The sequence below is a fragment of the Zootermopsis nevadensis genome, unplaced genomic scaffold (assembly GCF_977971745.1).
Source record: "Zootermopsis nevadensis isolate Lab colony 2312 unplaced genomic scaffold, Znev_1.0 Znev_ptg000001l, whole genome shotgun sequence".
Lineage (NCBI taxonomy): Eukaryota > Metazoa > Arthropoda > Insecta > Blattodea > Termopsidae > Zootermopsis > Zootermopsis nevadensis.
The window spans coordinates 20194050-20209905 of NW_028259133.1; the positions used below are offsets into that span (position 1 = coordinate 20194050).

Below are 15856 nucleotides of genomic sequence, written 5' to 3' on the forward strand. Positions count from 1 at the left end.
TTGCAAAAAAAAAAAATTGACAAGCTAATAGTTTCTCAGAAGACAGCAATCTTCAGACTCACTGCTGTGAAAACCTCAAATCCTACATAATAGTTTCTCAACTAATAAAAGAAATTACCTGTCCTTTATGGAACCCAAACGTTCATTTCTGTGTTCACAAGAGCACGCCAATAGTCCATATTCAGAACGAGATGAATCCAATCCACAGCCGATTTCCATAAGGTCCATTGTAATATCCTCCTCCTATCTTCCACGTATTTCTCATCTTCCCATTGTGTGCTACATTCCCTTTCCATCTCATTGATTTTATAATTCTTATATAATTTGTAAATACAAATTATGAAACTCACCATTCTGCAGTATTCCCCAGTCTCTTTACCAATATTCCTGTAGCTAAATTATAAAGTACAGGTAGCCCTCCATTTGCGCCGATTCAGAATAACGCCGATTTTGAAACCAGAAAGTGAAAAAAAATATATTTTACTATTATTTATAACGTTTTACAATGTTTCTCGTACTGCTTTTTATAATAAATCATAATTCTTACATCGCTGATTTTGAATAAAAATTATAAATACAGTCATCTTTGCAATTACGTATGTTTCGTTAACTCGAATTTGCTCCAATGAGATCGATGAATCGATAAAAGCAGTTTGTGAAATGCAAACTTTTGCATATGCGAATTTGCTCTTGTGCTACAGCGAAGTGTAGTGTTATGGCATCCATGAGGCCTTAATTGTGAAATTTTGGAAGAAAGAAGAAATCACGACAGTCCACACTACATGTCTTCTTTAAAAAACACGACGATCCTCAACCAGGGACTTCGTCAGAGAACTAACGCCGCTTCATCACGCCATCGCCGGTAAGTGTATAAAATTTATTTTTTTAAATTTCCTTTATTTTATTTACGTTATTTCAGAGCTTTAAATGTAATGCCATTATATTACTCGTCAATGTTTGGGTGCTAGGAACGCATGTCATTGATTTACATTATAAAATCGTTCCAATTTACGCCGGTTCGTCCAGGAACACATCCCCGGCGTAAATCGAGAACTACCTGTACCAACATTATAAGATGGCAGTCATGTACGATGTTTGCTTTTAGATACCACACCCCACAGACATCTCCAAAATCGTCCTCTTCTCTTTATTATTATTTAATTGATTCTTCTTATTTTGCTGACTCATGACAAACAAGGGATGCTGAACACTGTATTACACTGTGACTAAACTGGCAGTCACTCATAGCAGGTAAAGGGAAGGGTATAACAAAAAACAAGTCTTTTGGTAATTCCAAAATGTTCATGTGAATTCTTGATTGTAACATTAAAAGGGTTGTAGTGGAGGTAATGAAGAGGATCCTGATGGGCTGGACATGTAGCACATATGGGGGAGGGACAGGCAAGGGATGCATTCAGAATTTTGGTGGGGAATCCTTCTGGAAAATAGCCACTGGGCAGACCAAGAAGGAGATGGGAGGATAATATCAAGATGGATCTTAGGGAAGTGGGCTGTGAGGATGGAAAATGGATGGAGTTGGCGGAGGATTGTGTCCAGTGGTGGGCTTTGGTGTTGTCGGTGTTGGACCCACGGTTTCTGCTACCAGGGAGTTAATGGAAGTAATGAATGGTCTCTCACGCGATTAGCTTTCATCGAAAGGATGTAAGAGGTTCAACTCCCTGAAATAAATGGTTGTTGGCTGGACTTTGACCACAGGGGTTAATGGATTTCATGTAATCAGTAACACAGTTGATAAAATGTTAATGATAAATGTGGTTATGGAAAGTCAGTTGCAGAGGATGGCAAAGGCAGGGTCTGAAGTGGTACAAGTACCACTGGTTGGGCAAAAGTGCCCTAATACTCTTGCGTACTGAAGGAAAAAGTACCTTACATGTAACTTTTGCTTCAGAAGTACAATGTCTATAATTCAGATTCATTACAAACATACAATCATGATCTTACGTATGCATTCAGAATAAATAGTTCATAACAACATTGAATATATGTATGAAATAGTATTAAGACGTTTCGATAATAATTTTTTTTGTATGGAAATTGAACAGTGAATAAATAACAGCTACAATGTGAAAAATCCTCAGTCAAAGAGAAAGACAGGTACCAGCACTTCCACGCCGACAGCTCCGTTAATAAATACAATTCTGACGAAGGCAATCCACTTTCATGCTATTGATTTGGTTTTTCTTGCAAACTATACAACACACACATACTTATTGCTGATTCAGTATTATTTGATAGAAGTTACATGTCAGCGAGCTCCAACATTACGAGCAGACTCGTAAATTCAAAGATTCATACACGAGAGGAAAATAATGTCATATTGAACCAGATGATTGTTATTTTACCACGTTTTCCAATTTATAATAAAGTATATCCACAGTAATAATTTAGACGATTTCAAAGAATATGAACGTAACATATGCGTAAGATACAAAAATAAGAGTTAGTACCACGTATAGAAAATGTAATTAACAATCTTAGGTTGTAACTAAAATATGCTACTATGGTAATTTAATTGTACAAAACCATACACCAACAACTCTAAATATGTCCATATCATTGATCGCTATATTGCTACCGAGAAGAAGAGATGCTTTATATCACACTTGACCCATATTGTGACCTCTTATAAGATAACGGGAAGGAAACCAACCAATAAGAAAGTCACGTCAGGTAAGTTGGTTTCTCGTGCTTGACAGATGACGAGATTTGATCCTGGGGCGAGAAATCCTGTCTGGAATTTTTATATATTCCTTCAATCTCTCCAGGCAAATGAAAATGCAGTATTTTACATATACGCCATCTCTCCTAACACTTTTAATTCCCATTCCGTTGAGATTGTGGAGAACTGCAAAGGATACATTTCTGGCCACAGGAATTTTTGTGAGAGATTATCATGTAACTAAGAACAAAAATGGCAATTGAATTTTATGATACTAAAAGAAAAATACAATCAACCATGAGATTATTGGAAAAGTCTTGCTGAAGTGACTTGAACCAAAAAAACTTATTTTACTTATTCAACAAAGCCACTTGTTTGAAACCGATAAAATAACGAAGCAACTAGTATCAGAGGTTTTACTTGGGCGGGACAAAAAAGTTTAAAACATGTAATGTGAATGAATTAGAATATAAATATACTGAAGAAAAAAACATAGGAAAAATAAAATATGGCGAATAAGATGCAATGAATATTTAAACAAAACAGAAGAGTTTGGGAGAAATTTGGAGTAATGTGACTGAACAAAATATATTTGGAGATTAAAGCAAACTAAAACGAGATATAAATATTTGTGAAAAGAATAAGTCACAAGTCATGAACCTACCGACCAACATAACGTGGTTTTGCCAACTGCCTTCACCGAGGAATAATATGCTCTACATTTCTGCATGTAATAATGGATGTTATCGAGACTATGAACAAAAGTACGTAGGTCTATTATCGTAACACTTGCCTGTAAAGATAGAAAAACCATGAAATCCCTCAATCAAGATAAGTTCCAGATTTGATCATGGCACCCGATTTATTCTTCTGGAAGAGATGTTTTGTAAGGACGATGAGGAATTTATATGAATTCCAGTAAATACCTAAAAGGATAAAATGACAAAACATATATAATTACTAATTTATTGCTGTATTCAACTTATTAAGAGATGGAGATATTGACAAGATATATTAAAGACATCGCTAATGGAAATGAAAGCATATTTAAAAAAGGTCACAATTTTAACTGGTCCTGTCTTAGCTACAGGTTTGAAAATAGCAGCCAGTATAATTTGGCGAGGAAGTGTTCAGAATATATTCAGAATATATAGAAAGTTTGATACAGCAAATTATAATATTCACACTTCCATTTGTAAAGATTCAGCACTGCCAACTACGGCCCAAAGTTAAACGGAGCGACAGTTTAATTACTGTATTTCCGCTTGTTGAACAGGTATATTTAAACTTCGCTTAATATGGGACAATTTGTGGCAGTAAACAATTCCGTCTACTTTAGCATCGTTACCAATACATCTGATAAAAGTATACATAAATATGAGTAGAATATTATAATTGATAAATAATTTCACACCCACACCGCCATTATGTGAGCTTCACTTTCATTTATATCAATATACACTTGAAAATTCTAAAAAGTAATTAGACATCCAGTTATACAGAATCTTTGTAATTCATTCTGATGCGCATTCAGTTAACACCAACTCCGAACCACGTGCACAACGAATGGCTAAGGCGCTACACCGTGACTCTTACTCAAGTTTGCCAGAACTTGCTGACCAATTAAATATGTTCAATAACGTTGTTTTATTGGACTAAGTGCGTTGTTCAGTTTACCGAAATAAAGTCGCAAGACTGAAATTATCCCCTTCTAGTGGACCCAACAGGTTCTATCGCCTGAAGACAGGGGCAGAGCCGGCCCCTGAAATGTCGTCGCCTCATTTTAGTATTCGAACAATGGATTTAGTCCAAAAAACAACAATATAGAATGTAATTCGTCATTAAAACCCTTCGGAGTTACATTTAATTACAGTTCCCAGCACGCTACATTTTTTTTAAAAATATGAAACATACTGTTAATATCATATTGACATGACAAATTTTCAAGATGATAGATAATCTGATCAGGGAGACAACTTTATAACTGGACTTCCAAGTGCTTTTGTAATACTGTATTTATTACTGTTTACTACTTAAGAGAGTACAGAATATAATAATTTATAATCCTATCAGTCTATATGAGTACTGAGAAATGAGCAACTGCTAGTCACCTGTTTAATAAAAGACAATTGCTTTTGGGGAAGTCAGAAATGCATACATTTCAGTCAAAAAACCTGAGGGAAGAGAACATTTGAGAGACCTAGGCACAGATGGAAGGATAATAATAATAATAATAAAAAACTGATTTGAAAGAAATAGGGCATGAGGGTGTGAAATGGATTCAACAGGGTTGGCTGGTGGGATTTTGTGAACATGATAATGAACATTTATATTTATTAAAGGAAGGGAGTTTGATTATCTGAGCGCCAATCAACTTCAAAATAACTCTGTTCCACGGGGTTAATTCATTTGGTTGTATTATAAAGTATCGTGCACAGCAGTTTTTTTAAGACATATTCCCCCCCCTGGTTCCACGGTTTCCTTTGCATCTTCTCTTTGGTTTACCTTTTACCTATCTTCCTCCTCTCTACTGGCACCCAATTACGTACTTTGGCTGTGCACTTTCTCCCATCGTCAGCGAGTATCTGTCTCTTTTACGCACCAGAACTGATTAGATAAAAATTGTTAGCCAGCTAGTTAAGATTTAAGCTTGCCGTGAGCACCAGGCTGGTTGCAGCTGATTAATGATGCATTTCATGCGATCAGTTTTGCCGTCGCAGTGTGTGGAGTACCGATGAACCACGGCTGTAAGACTTTTTATTTTTTCAAAACATTATCGAGTCTAACATGGCTAATAAATGAACATGACTGCTCTGCCCCTGTAAAGGTAATTATGAATGATGAATTAGGACAGAAGTGGGAAGAAGCTGTAGAGGGCCTCTCACCCCAGAATTTGATTCAGAACTTGTGTATAACAATACAAATAAAAACGTGGCTTCATTAACTAACTCCATGGAGCAGAGTTCTTCCTGAAAAGCTAAGACTATATACAGCAGCCCATAGAGCAATTTGAAATTTTTTCATTATATGATATGGAGTAATATGGTTTCGATGTCATAAATTCCATGTGTCGGATATTGAAACTCGATGGGTATTTACGATAATAATCATTTTACGAAATCCAAATATACAATGTAATAAAAAAGGAGGAAGAACAGGAAATGGAAATAAAACAGAGGTAAGGAAAGGAGAGAGAGAGAGAGATTAAAATAAAAAATAAATCATTCCACAACAGAATTACTACTAGTTGCGTCAAATAAAAATTCTCCTGCAAATGAAACACCGTATTAAAAATTTAATTTATAGTTGACATGCTGATACTCTATTCTCTTGCACCCAAATGTGGACAATTATCTTAAAATACCTGCTGTTAACCTCTCCAATTTTACGTAATACTATTTATTATTGTTACATACACCTTAATCATTCTGCGATTACTCTAACGAAACTTCTACCTATACTTTAATATAACATCATTTGCGTAGGCAAATTTAATGACTACCACCACAAGAAAATACCACCCATCACCATTTACGGTACAGTGTCTCTCAGATCTCTCTCAAAAAAATAAAAAATAAAAAAAAATGCTACAGTCCACTACAAGATATTTATCCACTTATATCATTCATCCATTCAACCTTTCATTATAAGATACTATCACAAGTGTCAGGGATCAGATTGAGCAGATGAGCACAGATGCTAATATATTCTATATATATCATATATACAGTTCACATAGTAGTAGGAAGTTTTTAAAAAAGTTTTCAAGGCAGTTAGATGGAGATTCATTTGAAAATAACTAATATCTGGTAAATTATAATATGACAACACTACATTACATTTATATAACATCTCGCAGTAGAGTTATTTTCTTATTTTTATGTAAGGATTCATGTAAATTTACATCTATAGTAATTACTTGTAATGATCATATACTTACAAGGCATTAAAAATGTGAGTACGTAATAACAAGCAATGATAAAAATAATAACTTCACATAAATTAAGTCGTTAACATATTGCAGATTAATTAAATCTTCCGTCAATTGCTTTTCTCGTGCTTCCGTCTCCACTTTAATCCCAACACTTCTTTCCACCTGACTGAGCCCGATACATTAGAACAGTGTAATTCAACCGGAGGTACGTGAAATTTTTTTAAAAAAATTATTTTATGATAAAAAGTGAATAATCAGGCCAGGTTTAGGGTTAGCCACAGGAGAACCGGACGTAAGGACATTCGACTTGGGAGCACCAATTTTTTCTCTCCCTCTCCTTTATGTAATTCTTATCTGGGCTGCAGAAACAAGCTCAATCATCTCATTAACAGGTCTGAACAACATTAATTAATAATTTATAAAATATTTAAACATATAATTTTGCTTTGCTAAAATACCTTTGTTCCTCTATTAATTTTTATATGATAGGCAATAATATATGTTATTTAATAGCTTGATTATCATTTTTCTCATTTAAAACTTATTATTTAATACATTATTTTGGATGTAATTTATTTAATTTATTTTAGATGTAGATTATATACTATGTATAACCTGAATTATACACCAACAACTTTTGGGGTACAAAGTTGAAGAGAAATTATATCTGGGGGTACGCGAAGACATCTTAGGGGGTACGTGAAATTTAAAAAAAAAATGTATTATTTTATGATAAACACTGAATAATCAGTAATGTAATTTATTTTAGATGTAGATTATATACTATGTATAACTTGAATTATACACCAACAAATTTGGGGGTACAAAGTTGAAGAGAAATTATATCTGGGGGTACGCGAACAAAAAAGGTCGAATACCACTGCATTAGAAAATCATTGTAACCTAACCTTTAAACTTGTTTACGCTACCGAGTGCATCCAGATCGAACAATCTGCAATAAGTTATCGACTATATACAGTATTGGCAATATGTGGTTTCAAAGAAACTACTCGGCACATGGGTCAAACCCATACCTAACTCAAATAGCGAGTAAAGACGTATACATTATGACGATCCCGAAAAAAACAGAAATAAGAAATAATCATAAATAAGTTCGTGGAAAAATTCTCCTACGTAATTCTCAAAGGAAGCGAGTGCAAGGCCATTAGTTTTTTTTGTTTAGAACAAGACAATCAATTCTAATAGTATCCAACTACTACATTCATATTCAAAGGTAAAAATAGATAGTATTTATACTCTTTCAAGTTTAAAAGCGTTTGGTGTCATTATACATGTGAACATGAACATTCTCTTTATGGCAAGAGAATAGGGAAATTTAATGGGGCACATAATTTTTGCTCCATAATATTGACTCTAGTGTGAAGGAATGTATACTTATTTTTGTCATCACCTTTTGACAAAAATATACAATCTACCGACTATTTTTCTACAATTAAGGCGGTAAAAATCCACCAACTTCATATTCAACAAAAACTAACACTATAATCGTGAAAGATTACTGAATCGTGTGTTTACTAGGCATTCTAGAATATAAATACATTATATATCACTTCAGTTGGAAAATTAACTTACACTTTTTTTGTAAATTGAATAATATATATGTGATTAAAAGATTTTATGAAATACTTTTACAATCCTAATAACAAGGACCTGGCAAGCAAAATGAAGTATGTACGTACAGTATCGGAGTAGACGTGAGTGAGACGAACTGGGTAAAACTGCGGATCTGTTTACTCAAGGGGACAAAGAGTTTTCTCATTTAATAAAAACAAGTTTTACAATCATTTTTCATGATTCTTAAAAGAAAAAATTAGATTACTTTGTTAATACTGTAATATACTTTAAATAGTAATGTAAGAAGAAATTATACGCACAAAACACAGCCACAATTCAAGATTAGAAAGTTGGGTTATGTTAAATCAGGTCTTTGCGAGTGACAAGAGACTCAGAAATTTTTACTGAGCCAAATGTAAGAAAATATTTTTAATAACATAAGATAAAATTAATTTCTGAAGAACATAATCTGTAATGGAAGTATTTCGCAAACCAAAACAATTAACTTTTATAGAAAACGCTGGAACAATTAGGTCGTATAAATAATTCAAGACAATGATTTAAGACGGAAATAAAACATGTCCGACTTTATTTAACTTAAATATAAAATGTATACGCAAGTTAAACTATGTGGCATGTATCGAAGCTTAAATTTTTTTTAATAAATTAGAACATCTGAATCTGCAAATTGTATATGATTCAAGAACTAAGTCGGGCTGCGTACGACATCCAACAAGGTAAGTCAGTCCCCCGTCCCCCCTCTCTTGACACCTGAAGACAAGGGCCCACACAAGACACTGGCTACTGGTACAAAATTCCGTATGAAAACTTCAATTTCTCCGTAACACTTCTCACGTCCACAGAAAAATTAACTAAACTACTCCTTTCACCAGGGGATGTGCGGAGATGCTACGCAAAATGAAAAGTATACCACTCACGTTATTGCTATCGCAAAACCTACGTTTGTCAAGTAAATGTGTCACACAGACTAAACAAGGGTCGCTAATTTCAAGTGCGATTACGTTACAACACACGTATCTATCTCGGTATTCCAAACATTCTCCATTGATCAATAAAACTAATACTGTTAATTACTGTACAATAACAAGGTTTACTGATTTTTACCTCGGCTAACTACTGTGTGACTTACAGCAATAATTTACTTCTAGAGTGTAATTATATTTGTTAATGAATTACATGTAACCATTCACAAAATTCATACTTATTTATCTTTCGCTTGACATCCTGAGCTACGAATGTAACAAGCCAAATATTTCTTTCGCTGCAGAAAAAAATGTTTTCGTTAATATATATGTAGCTTTTTTTAATGACGATAACTTTATTCTTAATTTAAATATACTAATGTAATATGAAATTTTATTTTTATTCGGCTGATAAATTAAATTCATTTTTCTATGACAGAATCTGCCGACAGTAATGAATAAGTTTCTAGCCGAGTGAATGCATTTCTAACCTCTTCATCACGGAATGAAGGTACAATGGAAGCAGGAACTGGTAAGACAATGCAAAGGGTGCCTAGGGTGACCGCGTGTTCCTCGCGGTGCTGCACAGTGCTGAAAACCCCTGACACACCGGTTTCATATTAACGTAATTCTACGGTACATTTCTAGTCTATTAAAAGATGAAAATGAGGTGTTCATTTCTTGGAGTCAAAAATAGTACGATCAATCACGAATATAATTTTCCTTTCAATGTTAAATGTGACATTTACTAAATTGTAGAACACAAAGAAAATTCTTCATTCAGGAATAGAGAAATACGCGACGAATGGCAGGATAATAATTTCACAGACAACGATAAAAGATACAGAAAAAGGTATCTTTCTCGTTTAACATATTTATAAATTTAATAACAATGAAAATAGAAGCAATCTATGATTTAGATTATGATGGGTTTCAATATTCTAAAAATATCTATATCATTCAATTATGGCCACCCTCGACACGGCGAATTCCCAGATACTGTTTATCTCACCGAAGTACCAGCACAGAATGTTTTACTAACCCCTACAACGCAGGATGTGAGAATGCAAATTAAGTTACGTAAACATTGCCAGTTAGCGGTCTTTGCGTTGCTCTGTTTCCGAGCACCTTTCCGTATCACAGGAAGCCATATCCCGGTATGAGTTTCCTTTTAAGTCAGTCAGAACGAATTGATTAACATAAGAAGGATTCCGTCAACGTAATTCAAACGGTAAGAAACATTTAAATATACCTATGAGACCACACATATTATAACATTTCTTTCGAAATTACAAATTAAAATTACCAGTTCTGTAATTTACGAATATTTTGAAATTAATAAGTTAATTTTCTTTACCTTGTTCCCACAATTTTTTATGTTAAAGGAAAGAGGGGAATGGGGGATGAATTGGTCACATCTGCATTAAAATGTACTTACTTCATGTTATGTTTCAGACAAAAATATACTTTCTGACATTTTTTGGCCACAGTCGTGAACTTTCACTGAAACGTTACGAAACCTCTACATTCCGAATACGACTGTATTACAGCTGGAACATTTCGATGGCATATGAATGATAGAACAATCTAAGTACTGTAGCAATAATTCAGTAATATGCACAGCCTTACCCATATTTCATCACTCGCTCTCATAGCTCAATGTCGCTGCATTTCTACAGAGCAACCATGAACCATAAAAGCAGTCGAGCATTAAGCGACAAACTTACGCCCAACAACCGCAGTATCAAGAGACAGAATTCAGCGCTGAATATGTCGACATCTCAATTCATCTGTCTCTAATAACACATTATTGGTCCTTTATTTTATTTTTTTGTCAACAGTTCTTTCCTTTGTAAACGGGAAGAATAAATTGGTCCAATGTCGCTGACGAACAAGTTAAGCTCAGACAACAGTCTCTAAGTCTTCCGCCACCAACTGGAAGTGTTCCTGACCTGAAAGTCAGATTAAAACTATCAATGTAGAGTGTGAAGACTTCCTTTTATAAGTTTCAAAACATTAACATATCAAAGTAAAATTAAAAATGAGCTGGAATGAAATAGAGAATTTCATCCAACAAACGAATCTCATCAGCTGAAGACATACACGGAAAGGAATAGTGCAAGTGATACGATTTTATTAACATCGCTAAATTAACTTTTATTGTATGGGAACAGGGGATTTATCAGCTGGACTGCACGTGAGGTGTCAACAACATCTCCCTTTCTTTTTCAAGCTTCATAGTGGTCAGCCCAATGTACGTTGACATTCAGTTATGTTCTCCGAGTCCATAAATCCATAAATCTTTGTTGGCCAACCTTAATTTTTAATTGAAAAACAGCTTGTTAGATCATCACGTATCTCTGTATCCTGTCCTCATTTTTTTGAACAAAGACTGGTTTTCATGAATATGGCAGTCATATGGAATTTCACTTTCAATATTATAGTGATTAACTAATTACCCATTTCAGCTAGGAATATTAAACTGGTACAATGATAAAACTATAAACTTACCTACAAATTATGTATGAAATAACGTTTATATGTCAAGAGTTACGAACTTGGTGACAGACTGAATATTTGAGGTTAAACCTGACAAATTTAACATATGGAGAATCTTTACTTAAACAATAAATTCTTCCCAAAAAGGAAGATTACAAAAAAAAAAAATAATAATAATAATAATTTTGTATATAACAATTTCACTTGCAAGCAATTAAACTTACTGATGCCCCTAGAATCTGCTAACAAGCTGATGACATTAATTAATCACCTAAATTGCAATAATCTGTTGCTGGATTATAAATGTACATTACCTATATATAACATTAATAAGATGATTTATAGGACCTGAATTTTGAACAATATGTTAATATTATTTTAAAAAATTTGCACTATTATATAAATTTTAACCCTTGAACCGCAACTTACTCTCAAGATAGGCTGCCAATTCGTGGTCCTCAGCGCGTAGCGCAAGAAGGCGAGGTGTATCGCCCTGATAATCAGGAAGGGTAAGAGAGGCTCCGCCTGCCACTAACATGCAGCAAATGCTCCGCTGTTTGTGGGCTGCAGCCTTATGGAGTGCGGTCTGGCCCCTGAATAAACCCAAAAATTAATTTAAGAAGACTTCAATGCAAACACTTCAGACTACATAATTGAAGTTTTTACAAGACAAAAACATTGAAAATCCTATCCAAGGAAAACAGTTATGTGGCAAGTAACAACTATCCATTTACGATGTTCTTATGCAACAAAAAATATTCTGTTTATTATCAGAGACTTCAATGCTCTTGCAAGGATATAAGACGGAAGTGAAAACTATGGACTCGCTCGACAATCAAATTGCGATTCTTAAAGTATCTAAGGAGGGTAAGACCGAGGTAATCTAACATCTGGTTCTTGTACCATCTTGATTCACTGACTACTCCTTACTTTTCATTGTCTGCCATGTTGAGAATGGAAGCAGGGGCACAGGCAATTAGGTACTTGACAATATCTTTGTGTCCGCAGCGAGAACCGTAGTGAAGCGCCGTCTGGCCTGCCGCATCAATGGAAAGGAGCGAGAAACCCTGAGAATGCAGCTCCTTCAGCTAAAGACAATTAACATTATTTTATTCATAGTTTAAAACAGAAAACATAATATTATTTTATACCACTGTGGAGTTACTCTTGCTTCACATTCCTCGTTCCTGAATACCGAGTGCATGGAATAATGGAATAGGACCTCGGTTCTATTTTGTTGGTTTTCGGAAGCCCCGCGGTAATGATCGAAAGGGACAGACGGGGGCATTCGTATTGCGACGTTAGAGGTGAAATTCTTGGATAGTCGTAAGATGGACAGAACAAAAGTTAGAGGTTCAAAGATGATCAGATACCGTTCTAACCAGGAACGGACTTCATCTTTACATAAGTAAACAATTCCATAATTACTCCACAATGAAAATCACAATTCTAAATATAATTAAAAATATGTTATTAATTATGTTTGGTTTAGAAATCCATAAAAATTCTACAATAGGTATGATAAAGGAAATTCTTTTAATGCTAAATGAAAATGTCTTCTGTTCATGCATAGACCTCTAACATAAATTAAATATGATGATTCTGAAACATATAAACATTGATATATATTATCTTTATAATTCCACACTCACCATATTCAAATCACCTAACTTAGCAGCCTTGAGAATTCCATCTGTTGTCTTTTCCAAAAGATGGCTGAAATAAGAACATTTAATTTCTGCATACGTTAATATTAAATATCAAGATATATCATATGTAAAACTGAAACATTAACACCAACACAACAGTTAATCAATATAACGATTAATTAACAGAGCAAAACTGAATCTTAATCTTGTTTAAAAACTAATACAGTCTACGTTAAATGTAGCTGAGTCTTGAGATACTCGTGGCAGTCTTCTGGGTTATGACAACGTTGTAAATGGTTACCAATGTTTCAGAGGAAAATATCCCTCATTAGGATAGAAGCGAAAATGGTATTAAATTTCCCTCCAAATCACTGGCACCCACCTACAAAGAAAACATGGAGTCACTAGCTTAAAAATTACAATCAATCTGTTAATACATATATAACTTTTGGAGAGTTGATTAATATTAACAAGTAGCACACCTGACATGCTTACAAATAACGATTCTTTATCAAATATGCTTAAATTATTTCAATTTATTACGTCGTCAAATTAAAACTACCATGATTGGAGTTCAAGAGATGAGAGGTGAAACGGCTCAATCGGTACAGTAGCTACGCTACAGACTGGATGACCGCAATTTATTTCTTGGTAAGGCAGAACTTTTCTTTGCGATAACATTTGGATCATCTCTGTGCCCCACCCAGCCTTCTATCCAGCGGGTATCAGAGTTCTTCAGGTAACGAGACCAGGGCATGACGCTAACCACTCAGCCTGATCTAGTGCCAAGGTTATGAATATATGGATTTACACCTCTGTTACTCCATATATCTGCATGATGTGATTCTTAATTAAGAACCAGTCCCATAGCCAAATGCTTTATGAAGGCAAAGCAAACACACGTATGTCATAGAATCAAAATGATATGTTCCCTCACTTTCAGATTAAAACACAGTAGCATCCCGATTATCCAACCTCAACAAGACCGAGGGACGAGAAATCTCAGATACTACGGAAGACCAATGAAAAATAAATATCGACTCCATTGAATTGCAAATAAAATAGAATATGACATCAAATGAAAAAAAATCTCACAGACTATAATAGTATGTAGCGTAAAATAAATTTTGTAAATGAAGGACTTCATTTTTTTCAAGAAATTGGTAATGGAGCTTCTGAGCCTCCTTCATTTTCTTTGCAGTAAGGTCATCCCAGCGTCTAAACACTAGTACATCTGTAGCAATCGAGCACATAAACTGTAGAAGGTGCGCTACATGCTGAGTTGACTGTAGAAAAAATGGAGTGTTGGATAATTGGGACTCTGCCGTACTGTAAATTACCACAAAAATTCAGCATGTGCAAAAAAGAGATTACAAATAAAGCAACCAGGATTAGATTTCACACCAAACCACACGATTTTATGTATAAATGCACATCTTACTGGGGATACTGGGGACGACCCGTTCTTCAAGTGCCTGAGCACTGCGGGTCCCAACTTTTCGCTGGCTCGATCTATAGACATTCGGTAGGACTCCTTGGACGAGGGATCGGCCCGTCGCAAGGCCTCTGCCTGTACACAGGACAGACATCCATGGCTTGAGTGGGATTCGAACCCACGGTCCCAGCGACCGAGCGGCACAAGCCCCACGCCTCGTATCAACTGAATACGAGGCTGCCAAATATGAACTGTATGTGTTAGCCGTGAGCCATAAAGATTATTAAGCGAACATTAAAATAATAAGCAGTTACCCGCAACATTATTTAAAGAGGTAATCGCTTGAATTCCTAATGAAATGTATCACGACTCAGCTCCTTAACATCTGATAAATCATGTATCAAGTTTGTACACTCACCAATAAGAAAAACAATCTAATCCGAATAACCTTTCGTAGGCGCTGGCATGCAAATGACAATAACACAAATTAATTTATTCCACCACAAACAATCATGCATTTCTTAACATGCGTTACGCACAGCAGGGCTATAGTCTAGCCGGGATTATGTCCCGGCATTCTTCCGAGTGCTGGGACACCATCTCGTAATGTCTTTTAAAGAAGGTGGTGTCAAAAATAGGCATCACAGCCTAAGGGCAAGGGTAGTAGGGAACCTCCCTTAAAATATAAATGTAGAGAGTATGTCCGTCTAGAAACTAAGAAAAGTTTTATTGCATAAAAGTCAGACAGCGGATGAAACTATTGCTCTCGCATTAAGATTTCTCAACAAAAATAATTTATTTCCTTTTTGGGTTGTTTACTGTTTAAATCTGCACTTAAAAGTGATGAACCATCATTACGATTGATGCTCATTTCTTTCGACCTGGCGCTGCACGACAGAAGGCTACGCCTTCCGCCCGAAGCAACGGACAGAATTTCATACGTGCATATGCGACAAATGTTAGTACAAAAGCAATGCTAGTGCGTAAAACAGCGTAAGTGAAGCGACATTTTAAATCAACTGCAGCGTTTGTTATATGGCAGTGAACCACAGACATACATGAGGTAATATCATGCTTCCGCCATTTCCTCTTGCTAAATCA

The 15856-nt window shown here is 35.0% G+C and overlaps 1 protein-coding gene across 9 annotated transcripts in view; it reads right to left on the reverse strand.

Moving 5' to 3' along the window:
* rdgA (retinal degeneration A) overlaps nt 1-15856 on the reverse strand; it is a 222342-nt gene that overhangs the window by 12450 nt on the left and 194036 nt on the right. For 7 of the 9 annotated variants that reach the window (XM_087346031.1, XM_087346043.1, XM_087346028.1 and 4 more), the window contains 4 exons: nt 13324-13387; nt 12602-12759; nt 12101-12264; nt 3633-11124 (listed from right to left, as the gene is read on the reverse strand). In XM_087346031.1, coding sequence (XP_087202157.1) covers nt 11075-11124; nt 12101-12264; nt 12602-12759; nt 13324-13387 — 436 coding nt within the window. In that variant the 3' untranslated portion in view covers nt 3633-11074. The other 2 variants (XR_015534387.1, XM_087346024.1) reach the window with 2 other exon arrangements.